The sequence below is a fragment of the Maylandia zebra genome, linkage group LG8 (assembly GCF_041146795.1).
Source record: "Maylandia zebra isolate NMK-2024a linkage group LG8, Mzebra_GT3a, whole genome shotgun sequence".
Taxonomy (NCBI): domain Eukaryota; kingdom Metazoa; phylum Chordata; class Actinopteri; order Cichliformes; family Cichlidae; genus Maylandia; species Maylandia zebra.
The window spans coordinates 29,486,061-29,509,145 of record NC_135174.1 but is presented as its reverse complement, the minus strand read 5'-3'; the positions used below and the strand labels follow the sequence as shown (position 1 = coordinate 29,509,145).

At 48.0% G+C, this 23,085-nt stretch overlaps 1 protein-coding gene across 5 annotated transcripts in view; it reads right to left on the bottom strand.

Moving 5' to 3' along the window:
• The window catches only part of LOC101469427 (glutamate receptor ionotropic, delta-1), a 594,275-nt gene that overhangs the window by 5,418 nt on the left and 565,772 nt on the right, over positions 1-23,085 (bottom strand). For 4 of the 5 annotated variants that reach the window (XM_076887763.1, XM_076887765.1, XM_076887767.1 and 1 more), the window contains 3 exons: positions 20,952-21,118; positions 8,932-9,172; positions 5,512-5,650 (listed from right to left, as the gene is read on the bottom strand). In XM_076887763.1, coding sequence (XP_076743878.1) covers positions 5,512-5,650; positions 8,932-9,172; positions 20,952-21,118 — 547 coding nt within the window. The remainder of the gene's footprint in view (positions 1-5,511; positions 5,651-8,931; positions 9,173-20,951; positions 21,119-23,085) is intronic. The other variant, XM_076887764.1, reaches the window with a different exon arrangement.

Below are 23,085 nucleotides of genomic sequence, written 5' to 3'. Positions count from 1 at the left end.
AACTTGAAATCAAACTTGGCCAGTGAGCAGTAAAGGCTTGATGTATGGAGGAAACCGACCCTGGAGCCAAGCTGACTGTCGTGTGCTGCAGAGCTGTTGGAGGCTTGACTATGTCGAGATTGTCATGAATCTCATCTGAGATCAATTTTAGATTCATAAACTGAAGCTATGTTTGTGCTTTCTCTGCCCTCGCCGCCCTCGGAGCTGCTACGCTCGTCACAGGAGGATCAGAGAATTGGTTTCCTAGCACACACTGGCTGACGATGCATCTCCTGCTGACTGCAGACATGCATACTTGTTAGGTATTAATAGACACCCGAGTGTTTCCCTGTTGAACCGCAGGTCTGCTTTAGTACACTGGTCAGGGGAAGGTAAAGGACGAGGGGCGTGTGGGAGGAAGGAGGCGTGATTCGCATAGTGAAAGCGAGGCTTTGAATCTGAGGCCAGATTCTCGACACATCCGCGTGCGACTGCTGCAGCCCGGCCGGATGATGTTTTAGGAGAGGGTCTTAAAGCGGCCAATCGCTTTACAGCAAAGCAGCTAACATTCCTGAACGCAGCCTGGCTCCAGCATCGGGCTCGCTTCAGTCCAGAAACACAGTGAGATTAGTCCCAGGAACTCACAGTGACACCGGCGACACTCAACACAATGCACACGACACATTACAGATTAATACCACATACATATTCAGTCATGGTGCAGTGTTAGCAGCACATAATACAGAAGGCATGCAACTACCCCACCCCCGCAGGTTTGATCATTTCGAGTCTGTTTTACTGTCACACTGTTGGGATTACTACTGGCATGGACTGAAAATCGCTGTTCATGATTTTATTCCACTGATAAACAGATCATGTGACTGTTCAAAACGTTCTGGGCAGCTTTGTTAAATTATGAGAGATTTTATGAGCTCAGACAAAAGACATTTGAGAAGCTTTACAGCTACGACACGTTCGGAGCACAATCAGACCGTATTCTGGATCCAGGGACTGGATGCATGACACAAAGTGAATTTTCAGTCAGGTGAAAGGATGCAGTCTCAGACTGCTAATGTTAAAAATGTTAAACTAGCAATCCAGCAGCTGGCTTTAACTGCAAACAGTGAGTGCTGTGTGAGGGCCGGTTCTCTGCAGAGCACTCGAGTTCACGCGGTGTTTGGTGGTGGTGTCGATCTGACTGAGAAGCTGAAGGACGCCGCCTGCTCGTACGTTGGTGACCTGCCGATTACACGCACTCCTAATCACACCCTGCTTAGTCTTTTCTTCTTGCTCGTAGATTAAATGAACCAAAGCTTCATTTTCTCAGATGCTCCTGTTGGCCAATCGACACTCTGTGTCACCAAATCTACCCAGGACCTGACCTCAGTGCTCTTTTAGTTAGCAGGATGAAGACTTAAAATGAAAAAAACAAGGGAGAAGTTTGTCTCGGAGTCATTTAAAGTAAAGTGTGAGCCGTGCAGATGAACATTTCTTCATGTAGAGTGGTGCAGAGAGCCCTTCTGGTGGAAACACACTAGCGAAGCCTCCGACTCTCAGAGCGTCTCGATGCGCTGCGGTGGAGCAGCGCCGAGGCTAATCGTGTACCTTTGTTCCAACCTTTAAGCAACACACGAACATGCAGCGTGTTTGCTTTGAATGATCCCACTCCAGCCTCTGAGAGCTCCTCTCAAAGCCAATTAAAACATCTCAGCTCAGGTTATTGTTTCAGCCGACCAGCGCCTCATTAAAATATGTTTTCAAACTGGCAGCTAGCCTAAATAAATAAATGCCAGGGATTAAACCTCAGCCGGTCGTTAAAGGCAGGCTGGTGAAGTAAGTGCAGAGGAAGAACAGCCGTCTGAAAGTCTCCATTAATTTGGAAAACAAACAGCTCTTTTAGTGAGTGCTCCCACTGGGGGGCCTTTTAAATCACTCTGCTTCCTGCTACTTTGCAAATACTGTGACTGTCGAGTGGGTTGTGCTCAAGTGCGATAAGAACAGTTACTGATTGTTTCTGGTTCATTTTAGATTCAAGTGGCCCTGCGAAGATGAGCGAAGGCTGTTCTGCACGGCGATCGCCTCTAACACCGACATCTTCCATCTGATAACGTCTTATTAACCAAAGGTCACCATCGACTGTGTCTCTACATCCAACCCAGCTGAGGAGAACTTTGCTAGATGTTGAGATTTGGTGGAAAGATGAAAGGTCAAAGTTGTCTTTTCTGGTTGTATAAGGAAGTCATTTCAACTCAAAATTTAGTTGAACAGTGAAAGCACATCTCTTCCTCCTGAACACCTCTGCACCTCTGACCAGCAGCTTCTTACGAGGATATGTTTTCACTGTCCAGAGGCTTATTATGAATAAGATCAGCAAAGGAGAATCATTTCCATTTAGACGCCGCGTACACTTTTATATAGTAGGTAATACTTGACTGTGTAAGTTGGTCAGAACTGCCAATCAAGCGCAATAAAAAAGATAAAAGACAAGAACGTGTGTTTGCATTTCTGTTTTTAAATTAGCAGCAACGCGTGAAACTGTATCCTAGTGTTTTCATTGTTGCCATCTCAGCGTTCTTCAAGAGCACTCGACTGTCCAGCTGCATGCTCATTGGCCAGTTTTGGGCCTGGTGAGGGTTGTACCCTGGGTAATCTTCTTTCTTAAACGTAGAATGACCAAAATCTACAAAACTTTATTCATCCTTTGTGACTTGAAAGTAGCCACTGAGGTCCAGGCAGAGGGCCGTGATCTTCACTCTGATAGGACCAGATGTCTTCTTGCAGGACTTTGTGCAAGAGTCTTTCTTTTCGTCTTAAGAATCGTTTTTCCAATATCTTTCCAAAATCCTGGAAAAGTGTTGTCACCTTTCAGTTTTCAACCAAATCTCGATAGTATAGTGACGCGTTTTAAAAGCCGCAGCTGACTGACGGATCTGTGCGCTTGCTGGAGCCCAAACAAGCCTTTGGATTTTTGATTATTCGTGAGGGGCTCTTTTTGTGCCATGGTCCTGCTTAGAGGGAACCGCCACACGAGGGCTGAGGGTGACAATCATGTTAATAATGCTGTCACTTCATCTCAGTCCAGCTAAATGTCTGTGGAAGAATTTGGAGTAAACGTTGGACCAGCGTCTCTCGCACCATCAACAAACACTAGATGAGTTCATCTCTCCAGCAGACTTCTAGAAACTTCTAGAAAAGTCAATGAGCACAAAGTAGCCCGACATCTTCCCAACACGTGTTTCCCATCAGTTCTACGACAGTTCTGTGTAGGTGCCAAAAACAGTCCATGTTTCAGCAGGTTTGAGGAATTTTATGTGGCAAAGAGACGAAGACCAAAATAATCCTTCGTGTAGGACTTGAGACCCGGAGGTTTCCTGCCAGCTTTCCAGGTGTGGTTTAAAGGTATCGTTGGTTTGCTCTTTACCACCAACTGCAGTTAGTCCTCCTGCTGACCAGCCAGCATCACCAAGCGCGTTTAAATGGAGGAGAATCCTGTTTTACTGCAATACTGATTTTCAAAAACAGTCAGTTTTTTAATGAAAGAGTTAAATTTGCTCGGTCATCACTTAAATAACAAACACAGAAATGCTGAACAAAAGCCACAGACGTCTGGAAACATGACACACGGCATGCAGTCCTCAGGAAGCAGGTAATAATATTCATCACGCGTGCAATAAAATCCAGAACAACATTTCTGTGTCTTCATTTAATCGTTGAATCCACAACGTGGTCAAAGCCTCCAGATAAGCACACCCGGTAAAGCCGCAGTTAGGCAATCATCTACAGTCTTAATCATCTCGCTGTCTTATTTTAGGCTTAGAAACGAGCAATAACCGATAGGTCAAAACTTTATTACCAGCTACTGACACCATAAGATGAAAGGTCAAGTGAGGCAAATCGTTTCTTTCAATTTAGATTCGGCTTGGCAAAGCAAAACCATATTTTCTGCGTTCGTCATTGTGGTTTTCAGTCGATCGATGGACATCTTAATCAATAAAGTGCTGCTGACCCAGACGCTTAGGTCAGAAGGTCTTGATACAAGTATTTAGATGAGTGCATGACTTTCTTAAGCTGTTATTGACCTTTATTTTCAAAACGTCCGAGAGCTCTCAAAGCATCGATCAGAACCTGTGCAGAGGAAAAACGATCCAGGCGCAGGTGCAACATTTTTTCAAGGAGATCGCCGGGTTCACGGCGAGTGACATCACATGTGAACGCCACACTGTTCAGATTGAACGCTTCAGGCTCCAGCTGCCACTTCAGTTGACTGGATCATTTTTACAATGAAATCTGAAATGGAGTCTGGCTTTGTGAAGCTAATTTGCTGTTAGCTAAGTGGCTCTCCAAAAGTCTTAAAGTCAGACTTTTTCTAATGCAGTCTGGCTCCATCAGGGAAATTTGCCAGCTGCCACTTTCACACAGCAGCTACACAGAGCTGATTCAGACGGAGAAACAGAAGGTACGATCAAAAAGACTTTGCCTGTGAAAAACAAAAAAGATTTTCTTACATGTGGGAGTTTTCGTGTGAGTTTACGTCAAGGATAAAAGCTGGTTCTCCATCTACAACCCAAAGACTCTTCCCCTTAAAACCCAGAGTTTTAAGGGGAAGAGTTCAGTATCCAGGGCTGAAAGTGGCTCAACCAGAAGCATCTTATACTCTCCAGGGTCAGGTGCAAAATTCTGCTATGACTTCCTGAGCTGTTTCCTGAAGCTTCTCAGTCACCTCAACACGATTCACACTCACTGCTTGTCCTGTGAGAGATTTGGCTCCTTGCAATGTTAAAATTAAATTCAAGGCAAAGGTTTGCAAATGCACGTGCAGGCCTTCCACGGAGCTGCTTGCTGGTTGTAGGCACGATCACCAATATTCTTATGGCCACCAACTCAAAACTAGCCTTATCAGGCTTTCTGATATTGAGCTGCTCCATTTCTCGTAGATGTCTTGATGAATTTTTAAAGGTTTATGCAAACACTGCTCAATAAAAGCTGCGTGAAAGGCACTGAGTTTGTCGTGAACCTTGGTGATTCGGTTCTCCCGAAACAGGTCAAACTGAGGTGTGAGGTCAGCCCTTATGAGATGTGTTCAAACAGTTAAAGATGACCAAATGAGAGAAAGCAAGGAGAAACAGAAAAGGCACCGTGAGAACCGGGAAGGTTTCTAATGATGACGGGATGCAGCGTTAGTAGCGAGTTCTCAGAAGGTTACAACTTTATCATCTGCATAGAGCAAAATCCTAATTCTTTATTTTTTTATTATTCTACACTCCTCTAATTAGCAAACGCTGCTTAATAAGCATTATACCAGGGGAAGAATGAGTTCTAACCTTTAAGATGATCACAGACATAATTGAATTTGTGCTGGAAACTGACAAAAATGACTTCCTGTATGCCTGCAGATTTAGTTTCAGAAAATCAGAAAGACTTTAACCCCCGAAAGGAAAGAACAAAAACAAAGAGGAGCTTGGCGACGGCACAGATGTGTTTGATTTCTTTTGTCGTATTTTAGAAGGTTGTATATAGGAGGTCTATTCTGACCTGTATCAATAGCTTCTGCTTCATCCCAGCCTCTCTCTCTGTCTGTCCAAATGTCCCTCCTCCCCTCCGATGAAGCAGTTGTAATGTCATTATATGTCAATGGACCAGAAACCCTTGCCAGCCTGTAATCCTTAGTAACCTGCACGAGATCATAGACAGTCAAGTGTAAATCAAAAAATGAAAAGGATAGATGGAGAGAAGGAGAGGAGATAGATAACAGGGGTGTCCACATTGACATATAATTTGCAATAAGACGTGACACAGTGATAGAACCAGGGGTTATGGACGGGGATGTCGGAGACAGATCTTATTGCTAAAGGGTGACACACCCAGCGTGCACACTGCCTGCTCACACTTTAGTTTATGGATCCACATCGAGGCCTTCCTGCCCGTTTGTCCCCTGTCACATGACTGAAGCCTGTCTGGGGGTGTTCGCACAGTGAGGTGAGGTCGGCCCTGCGTAGTGCTGGGAGGTGTATGTTGTTGATGTCTGGAGGTAGGACATGGAAAGGCAGGTCTGAGGTCAGTTTCGTGTTCGAGCGGTGTCTTTGGTAGCGCCCGTGTCCCCGTTTCAAACAATATACAGACCACACAATAACCACTGTAACACACAGCACACACGTCAGTATCAGTGTAGCCCCAACATCCATTCTCCTCCTGTATTTCTGTCCCACCATCATGTTTAACATTGAATACTTGGTGGTTCTCAACCAATAACAAACGTCATGTATGACTGGAAGGAGGAGTCAAAGGCTGAATGGAGCTAACTCGGGTTTAGCATCGCAGCTTCTGTCATCGTACGTTTTGTGGAGTCAGAAGCGACCACATCGTAGTTATCAGCTGATCATTAATCTCTTTGTCCCGCCTTCCTCCCCTCACTCCTAACCTGTCGCAGCAGATGGCCCCGCCCCTCCCTGAGCCTGGTTCTGCCGGAGGTTTCTTCCTGTTAAAAGGGAGTTTTTCCTTCCCACTGTCACCAAAGTGCTTGCTCATAGGGGGTCATATGATTGTTGGGTTTTTCTCTGTATTATTGGAGGGTCTTTACTTTACAGTTGTCTTGAGGCAACTGTTGTTGTGATTATAAATAAAGATGTGAGTAACTCTGGTCACTCAAAGCTTATTCAAATGATGCATGTGACATAATTTCAGTTTCACAGAGGATTGTGGGTTTTTTTGGTAATTTGAACTCACTGTGGAACTGCCACAAGCTGCAGTTCCTCTCTTGTCCACTTGGGGCTGTCCCCATCAGTGAGTCTTACCGCATAGACTCCAATGTTGACTGGCAGGTGGATGGTGACACAGGCGGCTGCAGCTGCTAGCTGTCTGCTATTCTCCACCTCAGCCAACTGAAGTCCCTGAACTGGACCTGTGGACCATGTTTGTGCTGCTGGAACATTTTTAATGACATTATCTGACCAACTATACGGCTGTTGGGACGTTGTTGTACTAACAGACCTTTCTAGAAGTCTGAGCTCCAGTTTTGGTGCACGGGGAGACTCTAGGATGTTTATTAGCAGATGTCTGGGTGGTTGAGACTTTACAGGGAGCTTTGTGCTGCAGGTCAGTGCTTTCTGATGGGCTGCTTGTTGAGTTGTGATGGGGCGTCCAAATTCATCTGTAGTTGCACGCTGCCCTGTGTTGGTATTGTGTTATATGAGGCCAGCTGATCTCTGTTCAAAGCTTTTATCCTCTCACACTGACACAGAAGCAGACGGCTGCCTCGCTCTGTTCTCTGCAGGCTGATGTCTGAAGCATCACTCTGCACAGAAACCAGCCGACTGAAGGTGTTTCCGGTGTCAAAATGTCCCATTTAAACTCATGTCCATATTTCATGCTGAGTGATGTCACAGCTCTGGTGTGAGGAGATTGGCTGCCACTAACGATTATGCATGAAACCTGATTATTAATGACTTAGTTTGCGATTGGATATTTATTTTAATACTGACGGAAAGTACTGATCTTTGTTACTGAGTTTCCTGCACGCTTGCTTCTGTGGCTGCAGACAGAGTGAAAGGTTACGTTGATGAGCTCCCTGCATAAATCTTTTGTGGCCCTTTCAGGGAAAAAAGCTCTAAAGAGCCACTTTGCACAGCAGACAGTTGGAGCCCAGCGAGGTGAGCAAAGTGGAACATTTAGCAGCTAAAGAGCCGCACGTTCACGACTCCGATGGGACGAAACTCGATGAGCTGATGCTGAATTTGTTTTGGAGTCAGATTTTGTTATTGAAGCTTTATGGCCTGTTGCAGATGTGCAGCAGCAGCAGCCACTGAAACTGTCAGATTCTCATCTGCAGAGCCAAAGTTTCCACATTCACACTTTGAAATGGCAGCAGCGTAAAATTACACGGAGCACTTGTACGTCAGAGCCTATTGTTTGGCACAGGGACAGCGTCACTCTGAGAGGTTAACACAGATTTGTGTTTTTTAATGACGTCGTGTTAAATCGGAACAATACGATCCTGCTGTGACGGCAGAAGTTCCGGATAATTATCCACTAAAGACGTTTCAATTACGGGATGTTTCCAGCTTTCGAGGAGGCGGCCGTTCATTAATATCGATCGGGGGTGCGTTCATCTTTCACGAACCGCAGGTGTAACTATTAGCTCGGCTGTAAGAGCAGCGTGTGTTTCATTCATAAAAGAGCGAGGTGGTCGCTGAGTTCTCAGTGATTCTTATTCGGCAGGCACTTGGTGAGGCTCCAGTTTCCAACAGCAACAGTGCACGGTTGTTGAAACGCAGGTCGAGCTGCGTTTAATGTGACAAACAACTTTTTCTTTCCACGCTAAAAACTCCATAAGTGTCCTTCTCTGCCTCAGCAAGCTCCCACCCTCTCCTGCTAATTATAATCTCTTTTAACAACCCCTGGGTGCAGAAAATTACCAAAGCCTTACCACACAAAATGAGTTTATAGCAATAATTCAATACCGAGCCCTTGAATGCTACAGAGCCGCCGCTGCGGGAATTAATCATTAAAGTCTGCGGGTGCTTCCACGCTGGGATTTGATCCCTGGCTGGCTGAGCTAATTCGGCACCGCTTGCTCGTAAGGCCTCGTCGTTTTATGAGCATATTAGTAAAGGTAATGGTGAGGTGGAGTGTGCCCTGGTAGTTGGGGACAGGGTGGGTGGGGAGCGATGCACGGGTAAAATAAAAACATGAAGGGGGTGTAGTAATAATAAGGAGAAGAGACCAAATTTGATTTCAGTCAGCGGCACAGAGCACATCTACCTACTCTGCCCTGCCTCCCGCCCTCTGTCCCCCAGCTCTCCGACACTAGACTGACTCCTAAACCTCTCTCCTCTACAGCTGGGTGTACTGGAGCTCCACTAAGTCGGGGCTCGCGTCTGCGGCTGGATCCTTAAAGTAGAGTGTGGCAGTGTCTTCCCCCCGCTGGCCCGTCCGCCGGGCCCTGTGCTCGGTCACCTCTTTGGGCTGCTCCTGGCGGCAGTGGTTGCTGTTCCACCAAGCCTCCAGCCCAGCCACCAGGCAGGCCAGCAGCAGGCCCGCGGCCAAGATGCAGAAGATGCCGGCGAAGCTGTGCAGCTTGAGGGAGCGGCCATCGGGGTGGGCGCTGGCGTGGCTGCTGAGGTCGCAGCGGCCGGCGCGGGGCCACCACTTCTGCTTCATGATGTCCAGGTCGCCTTTCTCCTGCAGCTCCAAGATCCTGGAAGAAGAGACGAGAGCAGCAGGTGAGACGCAGAGAACACCAATTAATCCTTCTTACCCGAAGGCAACAAGAACAGTCTGCGACCCTCGGGCGGGACGTCGCGCTCGCTGCTATGTCACACAGTCTTACTGCAGCGTCTCCTCTGCACACGCAGCAGAGTCGCAGTCGCTCTGCAGCGCCTAATAAATCCCAGCCTACCGTGAGAACGCACCTCAACGTCTTACTTTGTCCAGCTCAGATAAATACAAGCGATTCTCCTGATTCTCCAGCTTTTATTTACATGAAGTGTGAGATGTGCCGAAGCACGGCCGACCAAAGGTGTCCGCTTAACACCGATTTCCTGCTTTCCAAAGACAAATACATCCAAACACACGTTTGTGGACGAAAATGTGTTTCTTTTTGTCTTTGCTGGCAAACAAACTACAAAGAAATAAAAGCTGGTGTTGACATTTCCAACCCGTTCTAGCTTCCTTCATGCTGTTAGATCTCCCGCTGCTGATGCACGGCGTCTGAAAACAGAACGACACAGGAGCGAGCGACCCACCGACACGTGTGCACCGATCACGCCTGCTCCTTACAACAAGAACATACAGTCAGGATCCAAAGTTTACGATCACCTGAAAAATGGCAACAATCACATTTTGCATGGTTGGATCTTAACGAGGTTCCAAGTAGAGCTTCAACCTGCGACAAGAAGAAACCGACAATGTTCAAAAAAGGAAACTTTTTTTGCCTTTGCCATCAGAACGTGGTGACGGTGTGACTACCTGACAGAAAATGACAATAAATCCACATTTTTGGCCTTTAAGCACGTTCAGCCTGTTTCAGTTTAAGTGTTGCTCTCAATAAATCGCAGGCTCAAAAAAACCTCCCATTTCTTCTTGTTGCATGTTGAAGCTCGACTCTGAGCTTTGTTAAGATCCAACCATGCAAAATATGAGTTTTGGCCATTTTTCAGGTGGTCTTAAGCTTTTTTTTATCAGGGCTGTATTAGTAACGTTACACTTTGCACTGATAACAAAGAAAGTGTAGAAGGTACAACAGTTCAGACTGAGTCAAAGCAACAAAGAAGAAATAACAGGACAGAGGGAAAGTGCACAGACTGAGCTTTAAGGATGCTGTAAAGGAAGCACAGCCTCTGAAGGGGACGCCCCCCGTCAGCCACTGTCAAACAAAACTAAATATAACAAATGTAATCACATTCATCTCTTTCACTTTGTCAGGTGCGCTTTCATAAGATGTAACTGTCTAAGCATCAGTGTGTGTTTTTAAATCCTCCCCTCTCGTTACGGTCGGAGCCTGTCGATGCTCTCGGCTGTTCTCGGTATCCCATCGTCCTTCATCTCCGTTCGACCTCGCGCCCTCTTTACTCAGGAACACGTCCTGTTTCTGAAGTCATGGGAAAACTGGCCTGCAGGCCTGTGAACTGCTGTACAAGACTCCGCAGGCTCTGAATAGACACATTTTCAGCTGAGAGAAGCATCGATTTTTTTCCCATTAAGATCTGATGAAGTAGATCTGATCTGCAGAGGCAGTTTTTACACTTGGAACAAATTAAAGCTGATGATTCAAAACTAGAAAAAGCATCACAGCGAGCAGCTGCGCGTCCGCGTGGCCCAGTTTACCTCGCGACATCAACCTACGACGTGAAGAAGAACAGACAGTTCGGAGAAGGCCGGGACTTTCTCGCTCTAATTATTTAAATTTGCCAAAAAATCCCACAATAGGCCCGCGATGTATCACGGTACGGAGCGATGTACCACGGTACGGAGCGATGTACCACGGTACGGAGCGATGTACCTCGGCTCATCACGGCTGTAATTTTGTCATTGCCCGGGGGGTCATTATGGGCCATTACACCACGTGTTACACGGTGCTAATCAATGTTATAGACGAGGGGAGGCGTTCCAAGATTCAGACTTTTCCATGAAATGAGATTGTGAACCATCGAATTCAACGCGACGGGGATTTCGCCGTCGTTGAAAAATAATCACGGCGCATCAATCGTAAGCTTCTGCACTGAGCTCCTTTCCCCCGCTGAGGCTGAATGCAGGTGATGATTTGTGGCTTCATCCTTTCAGCACAGCAGCTGGATTTATTTGTTGTTCCGCCCACGATGACTCAACAGTTTGAAACCAACCAAAGAGCAGAGAATAAGGTCTTTGACGTGACCGCCGTCGTAGGGATCATGTGACAGTGGGGAGATAATATTTCATCTCCTGCTGAACGTCCAAAGAGCCTCTAAGTTTAATGGTAGTTTTATTTTAATGGAGAGACAGAATATCAACCAAGAGTCCAGAAAAATGTGTTACGTAAAAGTTATAACCTGATGCGTATGTGACGGAGCGACCCACAGATTAGCCGAGTGCTCACGTGAGTTACAGTCAATCAGTTGGAAACACTCCTGATATTGTCTCGTCGTTTATGAAGCACGACAGAATCGCTTTCTTCCAACGTCCAACGAGCTGTTAAAGGACGTCAGGGAGAAGATGCAGACCTGCACAAGGCTGGAATAAACTACAAGACCATCAGCAGGAAGCCTGGTGAGAAGGTGACAGCTGTTGGGGTCAGACGCTCTGGGTCTGGAGTAGGGCTGCCAGGATTAGTCGACTATCAGAATCGTCGACGGCTGATTTAATAGTCGACGTGTCGTTTGAAGCTTTGTAAGATCCCAAAAGACGCAGGAATAAGTAGCAGGATTTAAGAGTGTAATAACGGACTGAAACAGAAGATGGCAGCACTGCATGTACAAGGATGCCAGCTGCCGTTAAACCCCGAAGAAGAAGAAGCTGTGTCCCAGAATTCATAGCGCAGCCCAGCTTAGTTTCCAACAATGGCGGCAGCTAGTTAGTTTTAATATTACTCTTATTATTCTTTCTGGGTCACAAAATAAACGTTTAACATATTTTCATGGAGAATGTAGCTGTGTAAACCTCAAATATCTGCTCAGTTTATCAGGACACCACATATTTTCAAAAGCGCTCCGACGTTTTCGGAGACGTCTGTTACCCACTAGCTCGTTAGCTAGCCGGGGGCTAGGTCACTAGCGCCGTGAGAACACCGGACTCCCGGCAAATCGTTTTCAAACCCACCGCCATCTTTCGCTACTCAGGTTAAACATGATATATGAGTCACTTAGATAACTTAAAATGTTATTGTTTGGCTTTTTTCAGTATTTTATTTGTTCCTGAGTAAATCGGTTTGGCTGAGATTAAAGTTATAGTTTTTACACAGCTGAATAAACCAAGCAGACAGCTGATTAACAGAAGTGTGAGATGCTCCAGAATTTACTCCGGTGTCCTGTTATATTTTAGATAGCAAGGAGTTTATTAAACTTCACCGAAACAATCTGCAAATTTCACCTTAAACACTTAAAGCTGTAAGCTAATGATATATAAGAGCAGATGCTGCTGGTGCAATAAGCTGTAGTTTTACGTCCAATGGATGATGATCTGATTAGTCGACTAATCGCAAAAATAATCAGTGCGTAGTCAACTATCAAAATAATCATTTGTGGCAGCGCTAGTCTGGAGCTCCGTTCGAGATCTCAGTTCATGGGATCACGAGAGAAGTTTTGGATCAGAATAAATCTACATGGTAGGAGCTTGATTGAACACACTGCACCTTTCTGTTAGGGGTACAGGACACCACATTGAGGGGACGTAGGGTAAAATCTCAGAGAAGAATCTCCTTCTCTCAGCCAGAACACTGAAGTGGCGTGGTGTATGGATCCTCCATCATGACAATGACCCAAACAAAGCACATTAAGATACGGAGTGGTCTCGCCAGTCCCCAGACCTCAGACTGTGCATGGGGCCGAAGCTTCAAGGGTTCAGAGTTTTTCTACAGCAAAATATGTTTTTCCTGAGTCTTTGGTTGAGATCTGCGCTAAAATAAATGTAACTCAGCAGAGACTGTTCATTTCTTTGAGAGAGACGGGATCAAATCAGCATTTATCCAACATAAAGCGCCCCGACTGTCGTTGTGATTCGATGCGGCTGAAAATAAATCATTTATTCTTTAAACTCTGATTTAGCTGAATATCGTTGCCCAGTCAGTGGAGAGGCCGACTTCTGTGACAGGAAGATGTCCAGCCTTCCTCCTCTCACGCCCAACCGGTCGCTGCAGACGGCTTCCCCTTCCCTGAGCCTACTTCCTGTTAAACAGGAGTTTTTCTGTCCCACTGACGCCAAAGCGCTCGCTCACAGGAGGCAGTTTGATTGTTGGGCCGTTGTCTGTATTGTTGTTGGGTCCTTAACCTCACAACATAAAGGGTCTTGAGGTGACTCTTGCTGCATTTTGGCGTTGGATGAATAAATCTGATGAAAAGTTCATATTAATGAGTTTCTCAGCATTTTGTGTGGAAATAAGAGCGCCAGCGTATCCCAGCAACCAGGAGCACGGATCCTCTGGAAACCTGGAACATGTGGCTGGGTACGTGAACGTGTTCACATGGCTACGCGTCCTGTACAAAGACCTGGTGGCAGTTTCAGCCAGCAGGCCTGGTGCTGTTGTTCATTTATGTAGTTAATTAAGCAACTCTGCCATGACCACAGAAGTCCAAACCACTTTCAGCTACAGTACAATCAGAGCCCAATTTGCTATATTTAATCTGCTCAGCTCAGCGTGAACATGCTGAAGGTCAGAGCGCCGGCGTTTCCATCTGTACCCCCCGAAACAGCCCGAGGACAAAATAGTTTCACAGCACAAATGAGCAGCAGAAGCAACAAAGTCTGCAAAGGTTATTAATGGCAGGATTATCACATGAGGTAATACAGCAGTTATGGGACGAGGTATTAAAATGATGGTTGGAAATGTGGAGATAATGGTTTTTGTGCTGAACAATAGCTCTGCTCTCAATTTAACACCCGAGCACATTATTCCTACACGTCCCCGAGCGCCGTGCTGCCGGGGCGCCTCGGGCTGTCGGATGCTTGCTGAGCCGGGCGGGAAGGAGCGTTTTGTCTCCGTTCGGGGCGCAAATTAATCCCTAAATAAACACCTTTAATTAAGGAGGAGGTGCGAGGAACAGAGGGAGGAGGAGTAAAAGGTGACGCCATGATGGAGAAGCTGGAAACACAAGAGGAACAAAAGCAGGACGACAATCATGCAAATCCAGCTCCTTTCACAGACTCGCGCCTCAGATCTCCTGCAGACTGAGGCCAGAGGAGGTGATGAGGCCCAATCAAAACCTACTTTAACTCTTTTTGCTGCTCGTTGAGGATTGAATACGAGCATCGGCATCGCTCTCATATCCCAGAGTAAAATATTAAAACACTGCTAAACCCTGAAGTTTAAGAGTGACGACGCGGGTTTGCTGCAGGTCTGCAGACACACATCAACTGAACTGTCCGAAGCTTCACAGCTGATGGTTGGTGTCAGTGGATACTCCAGGTTGTGGTAGCCTCAGTAAGCTGTACAGTAAGCTGATGCACAGCGAGTCGCCTCGTTGTGGAAGCAGGTCTGAAATAGGATGGACACCGCTCAGGTCAGAAAGGAGAAGCGAGGGTACGCCCTCCAGGAGTCGTCCAAGGGGAAAGAGCTAGCCGAGAGAACTCGGTGGATGGACGCATGAGGATGTGACTGAGAGGATTCATCCTCTGTGAAATCATGAGTGGAACTTGAGCTGCTGGGTACGATCATTTTCCATCCGCAGATTCCTCTCCTGAAACATTTGGACTTCCTAGATTTGCTCTAATCTGGTCATCGTTGTGTTTTATGGTAAAGTCAGAAAAATGTTAACATGAAGTTACTGACTTCTCCCCATCCAACACAGACCTCTGCTGCTGTCAGACTGAGGAGGTGTTGTGTGGTACCTCCATTACTGCGAGAGGCTCTCTGCGTGTAACTGTGGGGGAGACTCACACATGCTGGCTATCACCCCCAAACATCTTGTTAAGCTTTAATACAGGACGGTTATCCGCAGGCAGAGGAGGAAATCCCATCCATGCGCACTTCGATCCGGCTTACTGAGACTCACAGTAAAGCAGCTGCTAGAAAATGTGCGGCGGTCAGAATCACGTGGCTCTTTAAGCATTTCTGCTCAAAGGAAAAACATTAAAAACAAACGTGCACAAACGAGTTTTTCCCTGCTGCTCCTTCACCCATCAAACATTGTTGTAACTGGACATCAGCTTTCTCTTGGAGCAGCTTCCTGCTGAGGGTCACCTCTCAGCCGGTTCTTACAATGACCCGAGGCAGATTAAACTTGGATTCATCTGATTTACTATTGAACTGTGCAGGTGTTCCCTGGATTTCAATGGCTGTGCTGTGTTATCCTGTCCTGTGGTCGCTCTTCGGTGACAAAGCGGACAGTCTCAAAGCTTTAAAGAGAAACGGGATTAGCCCGCTGCGTGAACACGACCTGAGAGGATGAGGAAGCAGAGAGCAAAGGATGAAGAAGACAAGATAGGAGGAGGCATAGTTGACATTTCATGGAGTCGGGCCCCGGGCGGCCCTCCCACGCTGCCTCTAACGCAGCCTGAAGAAGCCATTTCCCCTTTTCTGTGGTGATGAAGCACTCGCAGCACAGCGGTGCTGCTGCTAATGCTTTGTGTTAAAATCTCTATTAACGCTCACAGCGGCTGTTTGTGGCTTCCTGTTTGTCGCAGGATTACACAGAGAGTCACGGCTGCTCCCAAACTTCACGCGGTCGGTTCAGACGCTTTCAGAGCGGCTCCTCGGACTCCAGCTGCTTTCATTCCCCACGCCAAATCACAGAGCGTGCACACCTGGGAGGCAGGTGAGGAGGCCTGCTGCGACACAGACGAGAGGTTTCATTGAAGTCAGCCGGCGGTTGGACCTAACTCAGATTCTTTAATATGAATTAAGTCGTTCCCTGTGACACTCCCGGGTCCGTGACAGTTGGAGGGGAAACGTCTAACGGTTTGAATTCACCACCTGTCCGGCTGGCCTGTCCACTTTCATTTGCCGGTTAAATAAAGTTAAGAAAAGTCTGGAAGAAACCATCGTGAGCTCTGCTGTGCTTTGTGCTGCTACTGATCTCATACTTGACCCACCAGATGTGCTGGTGCTCACAGCACGGATAATGTGGTTCGAGTTAGCAGTGGATGTTAACAAAGAGCCAAAACCAAAGTTAAAGGAATGTGTTTAAATCCGAGTGCAGCATCGAGCCCGTTAAACTCCTGGGATATTGATCCGGTCAGTTAAGGAGCATGAGGTGATACCTGGACCTTCCAGAGTTTCCACAGGTAGTCCAACTCCTCCAGGGTGGCACATCGAGGTTTGCTGTGTCTCCCAGGACCGTCTCCAGAGCCTGGAGGAGACTCCAGGAGACGGCCAGTTACTGTAGGAGAGCTGAACAGGGCCCACCAAGAGGACCGGGATCTGCTCCTCTGTGCCGGAGCAGAGGAGGGATGGGCTCTTCTAATGCGTGCGAGCTGCAAACCTCCAGCAGGCCAGTGCAGAACGCTGAGATGTGGAACGCTGTACACGCTGTGGATAATATTACCATCACTGCAACTCGATGACTGTTTACCTGAATCTGGAGGCAGCCGTCAGACACTGACTCAGGCTAACAGGCTACAAACAGCTGTCAGCTTCCAGGATCCACTGACGTCTGTGCGCATTCAAGGATTTTCACACAGTGTAAAACCACACGTCTCATACAGCAGGGTCAAAGGGCATCTTGTGCATAAGGTTAGACACGAGCACTCTGGAGTGAGGCTCTCGCACAGCGGGGAAAGGGCTTTGACCGCATTCGCACACACTCAGTGCTGCAGGGGAGGCGGAGCTTATTTGTGCTATAAAAACTTCAGATTGTTTCCTGAGTCGCGACCAATCATCCCTCACCGTCGACCTGGTTTTGTCTCAGCCTCTGTTTCACGTTTGGAGACAGCTTCAAGGATAAATCTCGTCGTAGGTTTTATTAAAATTCTGGACCTGCAGACTCAGCGGCAGACGGGTGTTTTCTGTCCACCTGCTCCACTTTTACCTCAGTATTAACGACCTGTTTCCTGGAAGGACGTGTGAAGCTCTCAAACCCCACGAAAACTAGCTTCCTGTGTTTGGCGGCCACTTTGTCGACGTGGGTCGCCTCTTACATCAGCTTCCTTCCTCTTCGTTCTCGGAGCCGATCGATACGAGACGGATGAGAAAGTTTTGAGTTTTCGGGCGCTCTGTGTTAATTTCATGATGTAATAATGTGGAGATTTACTAAATGATCTACGAGGTGTTTAAACTCGCTCTGGGATCAATTTGCGTTTGGGGCTCTCGGCCTCGCTCGTTTCATCTGGAGGGAAGATTGAATTTCCTCAAAATTCGCAGCCCGTGTTGAGACATCTGCCTCGCAAAATCGAGTGAGTAATTAGCACGCGGCCTTCTGTTTACACATAATAATCCCATTTGCTTCACAACGCTGCCCTTAATACGGGCTCGTTTCATGTGAGCTTAATTGACTTTAGCGCCGAGCGCGGTTATTGATTTAATGGCGAGCAAAGTCTGCCTGCAGGAGGTGTTCCTCACCTCGCGCTGCAGCACTTCTCCAACTTTCAAACACCTGCACTCCTCCGTGAAGTTTCAGATTAGTCGGCGTGACACCGATTCATCCTCCAGTCAAAGTGTCGCCTCGTTAGCGTACGTTTAAAAGCAGCCTGCCGTAATTGGCTCAGACGGCGCCGCTGTGAGGACTCTTCACTCACATCGGAGGATTTACAGGAAGATAATGAAGCCTTAATGTCAGCAAAGGGGATCAAACTCCTGACAAAAGCCTCCAGCCTTCATCATTAACTCCTCCTCAGGCTCACATTCGCTGCACAAAACACAAGCTTTTATTCAAAGCGCTGCCGCGCAGTCGCGCCTCCGACTGTCGTTTAAGGCTCAAACTCAGAGCGACGCCATCGCGCCCCGGCGATCGTGTTTACAGCCTCCGTGGAAACAGAAACATCATCGGAAAGCGAGAGAGCCCGTGTTTTCAGCACGTACGCGTTATCTGCTTTATGAACCCATATCTATTTTAAATAAAGCTTCCTACACTGGCGGCGCTGAGCGTGGGCGCCGTGCACCTGGACCGATCAAACGTGGAGAAACTGCAGATGTAACATTTACATCACAGCAGCTCAGATCTGCACTTTTTTATTGAAACAAGCACAGAAAAATGTTTGAGCCTCCCGGGATGAGGTCGGATGGGTCAGACATCGGAGCGGGCGTTCACATTTCCACGTGATGCAGTGTGGACATCTGGACCAACGCCACGTGCTCTGCCCTCACGAACCTGTTTGTGCACCTCTTGATTTCTGTAATCCAACACCAATGGGGTGAGCATAATGTTCCCTAAAGTCAGTACACAAAGAGTGGTGTGTAGTTGCACCAACAAACTGATGCATCCTCATAAACTTATAATTAATGTAATTAAACCTCCAGAGCAGGTTTGTTGTTTGTGGAAGCCGCCATGTTCCCCGCCATATTTGAATGCAGTGACTGGACTCCGCCTTCTGACTGATTGTGTGGCTGGAGACACACATGTGGAAGGAGAAGCTGGAGGCGTATCTAAACTCTGGTATTAAAGATATGAAGGAGACGCCACCGAGCATCCTCTTCCTCCTCATTTACTCCCGATATTGTCACATGTGACGCTCACATGTCACATGTCCGGACAGCTGGCAACAACAACAGCTGGTTATAGGCTAACATCAATCCAGCTGACGTTAGGCTCACGTTATCACAATGTCAGCAGACCCATCAGATCATTCGCTCCCACCTGAACACGGGGAACACATTACTGCAGGAATTAGACCGCTCCACATCACAATGAAACACGTTTCAGTCGCTGTACAGCTGGACTGCACTCTGCACCTCCGACAGTCATTCACTGCGGCTCGGCCTGCTCGGGCAGATATTAGCCTGAACATCTTCTGTGAGCTGTTTTAACCCTTTAAAGCCCACCACAGAACCAAGTCTGCAGAGCTGATCTCTTTTACTTTTACCTGCTGTAGTGCCATCTTTGGGAGCATGTCAAGTTGTTATACGTCAATACAACAGCTATATCCCAAATTTTAATAACATGCATGCATTAAGTCCATAGTAATTACATAAATTGCACAAAAGTGCAATAAACTACAAAATACTTTTAGTTTTTTTACTTGTGAAGTTTCAGATGTTGTCCCTCAAAACTGTAAAGGCAAAAAAGTTGCACAAAATAGTTTGCAAGCACAGGAAATTTACAGGAAAAACAAAATAAATATTATTGTGCACGATTTGCACAAAAAACAGCATCAAAATAAACGATTTCCAGCAGTGCAGTTTGAGTTCTGAGTCTCCCAGAAACTACACAGAAAGGCACCAAGTCAGACACGACTCCAGTAAACAGCAGGAGACCTTTGAAAGGCCCTGTAGGGGAAAAACTACATGGAAAATGACATCACTTCCTGTCTTGGCAGGTAATAGCAGACATGTGATAGCTATGAACAGCTGATCGGATCTGCAACGCGTGTTTCTGGATTTAAATGTTTTTGTTGCTGCAGCGCTTTTTACACCATTAAAGGAACAAGCTGAGTGCACGTTCTGTAAGTCCAACTCCTCTGGTACGCACCTCCACCCTGACTCCTGCCACCTCCACCCTGACTCCACCCTGACTCCTACCACCTCCACCCTGACTCCACCCTGACTCCTGCCACCTCCACCCTGACTCCTGCCACCTCCACTCTGACTCCACGTGACTCCTACCACCTCCACCCTGACTCCTGCCACCTCCACCCTGACTCCACCCTGACTCCTACCACCTCCACCCTGACTCCTGCCACCTCCACTCTGACTCCACGTGACTCCTACCACCTCCAACCTGACTCCACCCTGACTCCTGCCACCTCCACCCTGACTCCACCCTGACCCCACCCTGACTCCACCCTGCCTCCTGCCACCTCCACCCTGCCTCCTGCCACCTCCACCCTGATTCCTGCCACCTCCACCCTGATTCCTACCACCTCCACCCTGACTCCTGCCACCTCCACCCTGACTCCACCCTGACCCCACCCTGCCTCCTGCCACCTCCACCCTGACTCCTGCCACCTCCCCCCTGACTCCACCCTGACTCCTGCCACCTCCACCCTGACTCCACCCTGACCCCACCCTGACTCCTGCCACCTCCACCCTGACTCCTGCCACCTCCACCCTGACTCCACCCTGACTCCTGCCACCTCCCCCCTGACTCCACCCTGACTCCTGCCACCTCCACCCTGACTCCTACCACCTCCACCCTGACTCCTGCACCTCCACCCGGACTCCACCCTGACCCCACCCTGACTCCTGCCACCTCCACCCTGACTCCACCCTGCCTCCTGCCACCTCCACCCTGACTCCTACCACCTCCACCCTGATTCCTGCCACCTCCACCCTGACTCCTGCCACCTCCACCCTGACTCCACCCTGACTCCTACCACCTCCACCCTGACTCCTGCCACCTCCACCCTGACTCCACCCTGACCCCACCCTGACTCCTGCCACCTCCACCCTGACTCCTGCCACCTCCACCCTGACTCCACCCTGACTCCTGCCACCTCCCCCCTGACTCCACCCTGACTCCTGCCACCTCCCCCCTGACTCCACCCTGACTCCTACCACCTCCACCCTGACTCCTGCCACCTCCACCCTGACTCCACCCTGACTCCTGCCACCTCCACCCTGACTCCACCCTGACTCCTGCCGACTCCACCCTGACTCCTGCCACCTCCACCCTGACTCCTGCCAGGTAAAGTTCAGCTTTACAGGTGCAGTTTGGGAATAAGGAGGTTTCCCTCCTCCGCAACACGAGCTCACTTACTTCTGTGAGAAGAGGTCTCTGTAGGGGCTGCCGTGCTGCATGGCGATGCCGTAGCCTTTACTGCTCATGCTGCTTCCCGACACGGTGACGGTGCAGTCGTCATCCGTCAGGGCCACGTACTCCAGCACCGCCATGTCCCAGAGGAAGGCGTAGGGACCCTTCTTTGCCTGCAGACACAGAGGGGGGGGGGACATGGTTATTTGATGGTTTCTTATTCGTCATCATCAGCGACTCTCAAATGCCTCCGCTGTTACTGGATTCAGACTTTTCTCCGGCGGCTTCATCCAGAGCAGAGCTAAACCTGAAGTCTGCAGCTGACCCGACACTGTGCACAAGAACACCGACCGTATTTACCCTCAGATCCTGATTCAGTTCCACAGTGACCGTGTCACGTGTGGAAATGCACGCGGCGCCATGGGTATTTATTAACGTCGCTGTCGGCTGGTGTCACGACTGCACAGTCATAAATATTTGATAGTGCCTCAGATATCCACGCTTACAGACTTTTTCTTGGATATATTCTGTCTTGAATACATTTTTTATGTTTGCATTTGTTTTCTTCACTTTGAAATGTTGACACCGAAACAAATTAGCTTATAAATCCTGCAGTGTGATTTCCTCCCCTGCATGCATACATCTCTATAAATAACCTCGTGCAGCTGCAGCTGTGCTCTGTAAATGTGTCTAAGTCTCTTTGTGATGCTAAATACCTGCAGGAGTGTTAGTCAGGCTGGTGTGCTCCTCCCGGCCGGGTGAGGAGATGACAGTAACACAGATACGGGAGCAGCAGCAGGTGGGGTGAAGTGGATGAGGTTGTCGGTGTTTTTTTCACTGTGTCAGCAGATCTGCTGCATCTGCCTCCTTCAACCTGTTCACTATAACTGAAAACTGTGCGCGCTCCTCTTTCTCAGATCCTCCCCGCTGTTACAAACTAATGACGACGTCACGTCTGTCTGATGATCTGCTGCGCGCAGGTGCTGCTGTTAGCTCCGTCCTCTTATTTAAAGAGAGCGGGGAGGGAGGGAGGGGCTTCTCTCTCTCTGAGGAGATGAGGATGTGCACCGTGCTACGCTAGGAGAGGACACAGGGACAGCAGAGGAGACATTCCTCTGAATCAAAGGAGGACGAATCAGGGCACCAAGCACAGACAGACCCCCGACCTGCTCTCACAACCCCGAGAAGAGCTCACAGCTCGTCTGCATTCAGCCAGCGGGACAGCGAATGCTGGGAAGTGACGTCAGGATTTATCTGAAGACTCTCATCCATCCATCAGTAACTTTTACAGGAAGGTTCAGTCTCCAGGCTGACTTACAGGAATCACGCTGCACAATGCATACAAAATATTCCAGGGTTTATTTTTCCAGCCTGATAATCCTGCAGAGGCCAGAAACTTACAAAGCTTACTGCTTTGTCTTAGCCAATCCCTGCACGCCCTCCCGACCCCGCCCTCTCACCGAGCTGTGGTGAAAGCAGGGCTGAGATTGGCCAGAAATAACACGATGTCACTGAGATCTGATGCATTTAAATGCAAATGAGAATTTCAAACTTGTGCCAAAAAGTCGACTTCCTCCTCGATCGCTCTCGTAGTTTAAACATCAGAGCCTAGAGCTGTTTCTTCAGTTAGGCTGAGGCGCTCATGACATGTTCGTCCCCAACGTCCCAAAATATACACAAGTTTCTGAAAACATGTATTTAAACATAATATTTCAGATTAATCAGTCTTTTACTATTCTCGGTTTTAGTCAGAGTTCGTCCCGTCGACACTCCAGGTGTTTCTAGTTGTTATTCGGAGCCCGACTCATCGAACGATTCTTCCTCGTCAGACACGGTTTTCTGATTTGTACAAAGATACCTGCAGTACAAAGCTTTCGCTCTACGGTGTGAACAACATGAAGAATTTGAACGTGGAAATTCATTCACGAGAAATGTTTGAGTTTCATTCAATCTAAGATTTAAGATGATTAGAGTTCATATTGCAGCACAAACACTCAGCTCACGCTGGTGCAGACATCCCAGCAAAGCGAGCGCTGTGTCTGCACATAACACAGTTTGGCAAAGAACCAGCTTTATATGTCTTTAGGCTCTTAGCTGCTTATTTACAAACCACATCATTTGTTCCCATTTCTGTAGTTTA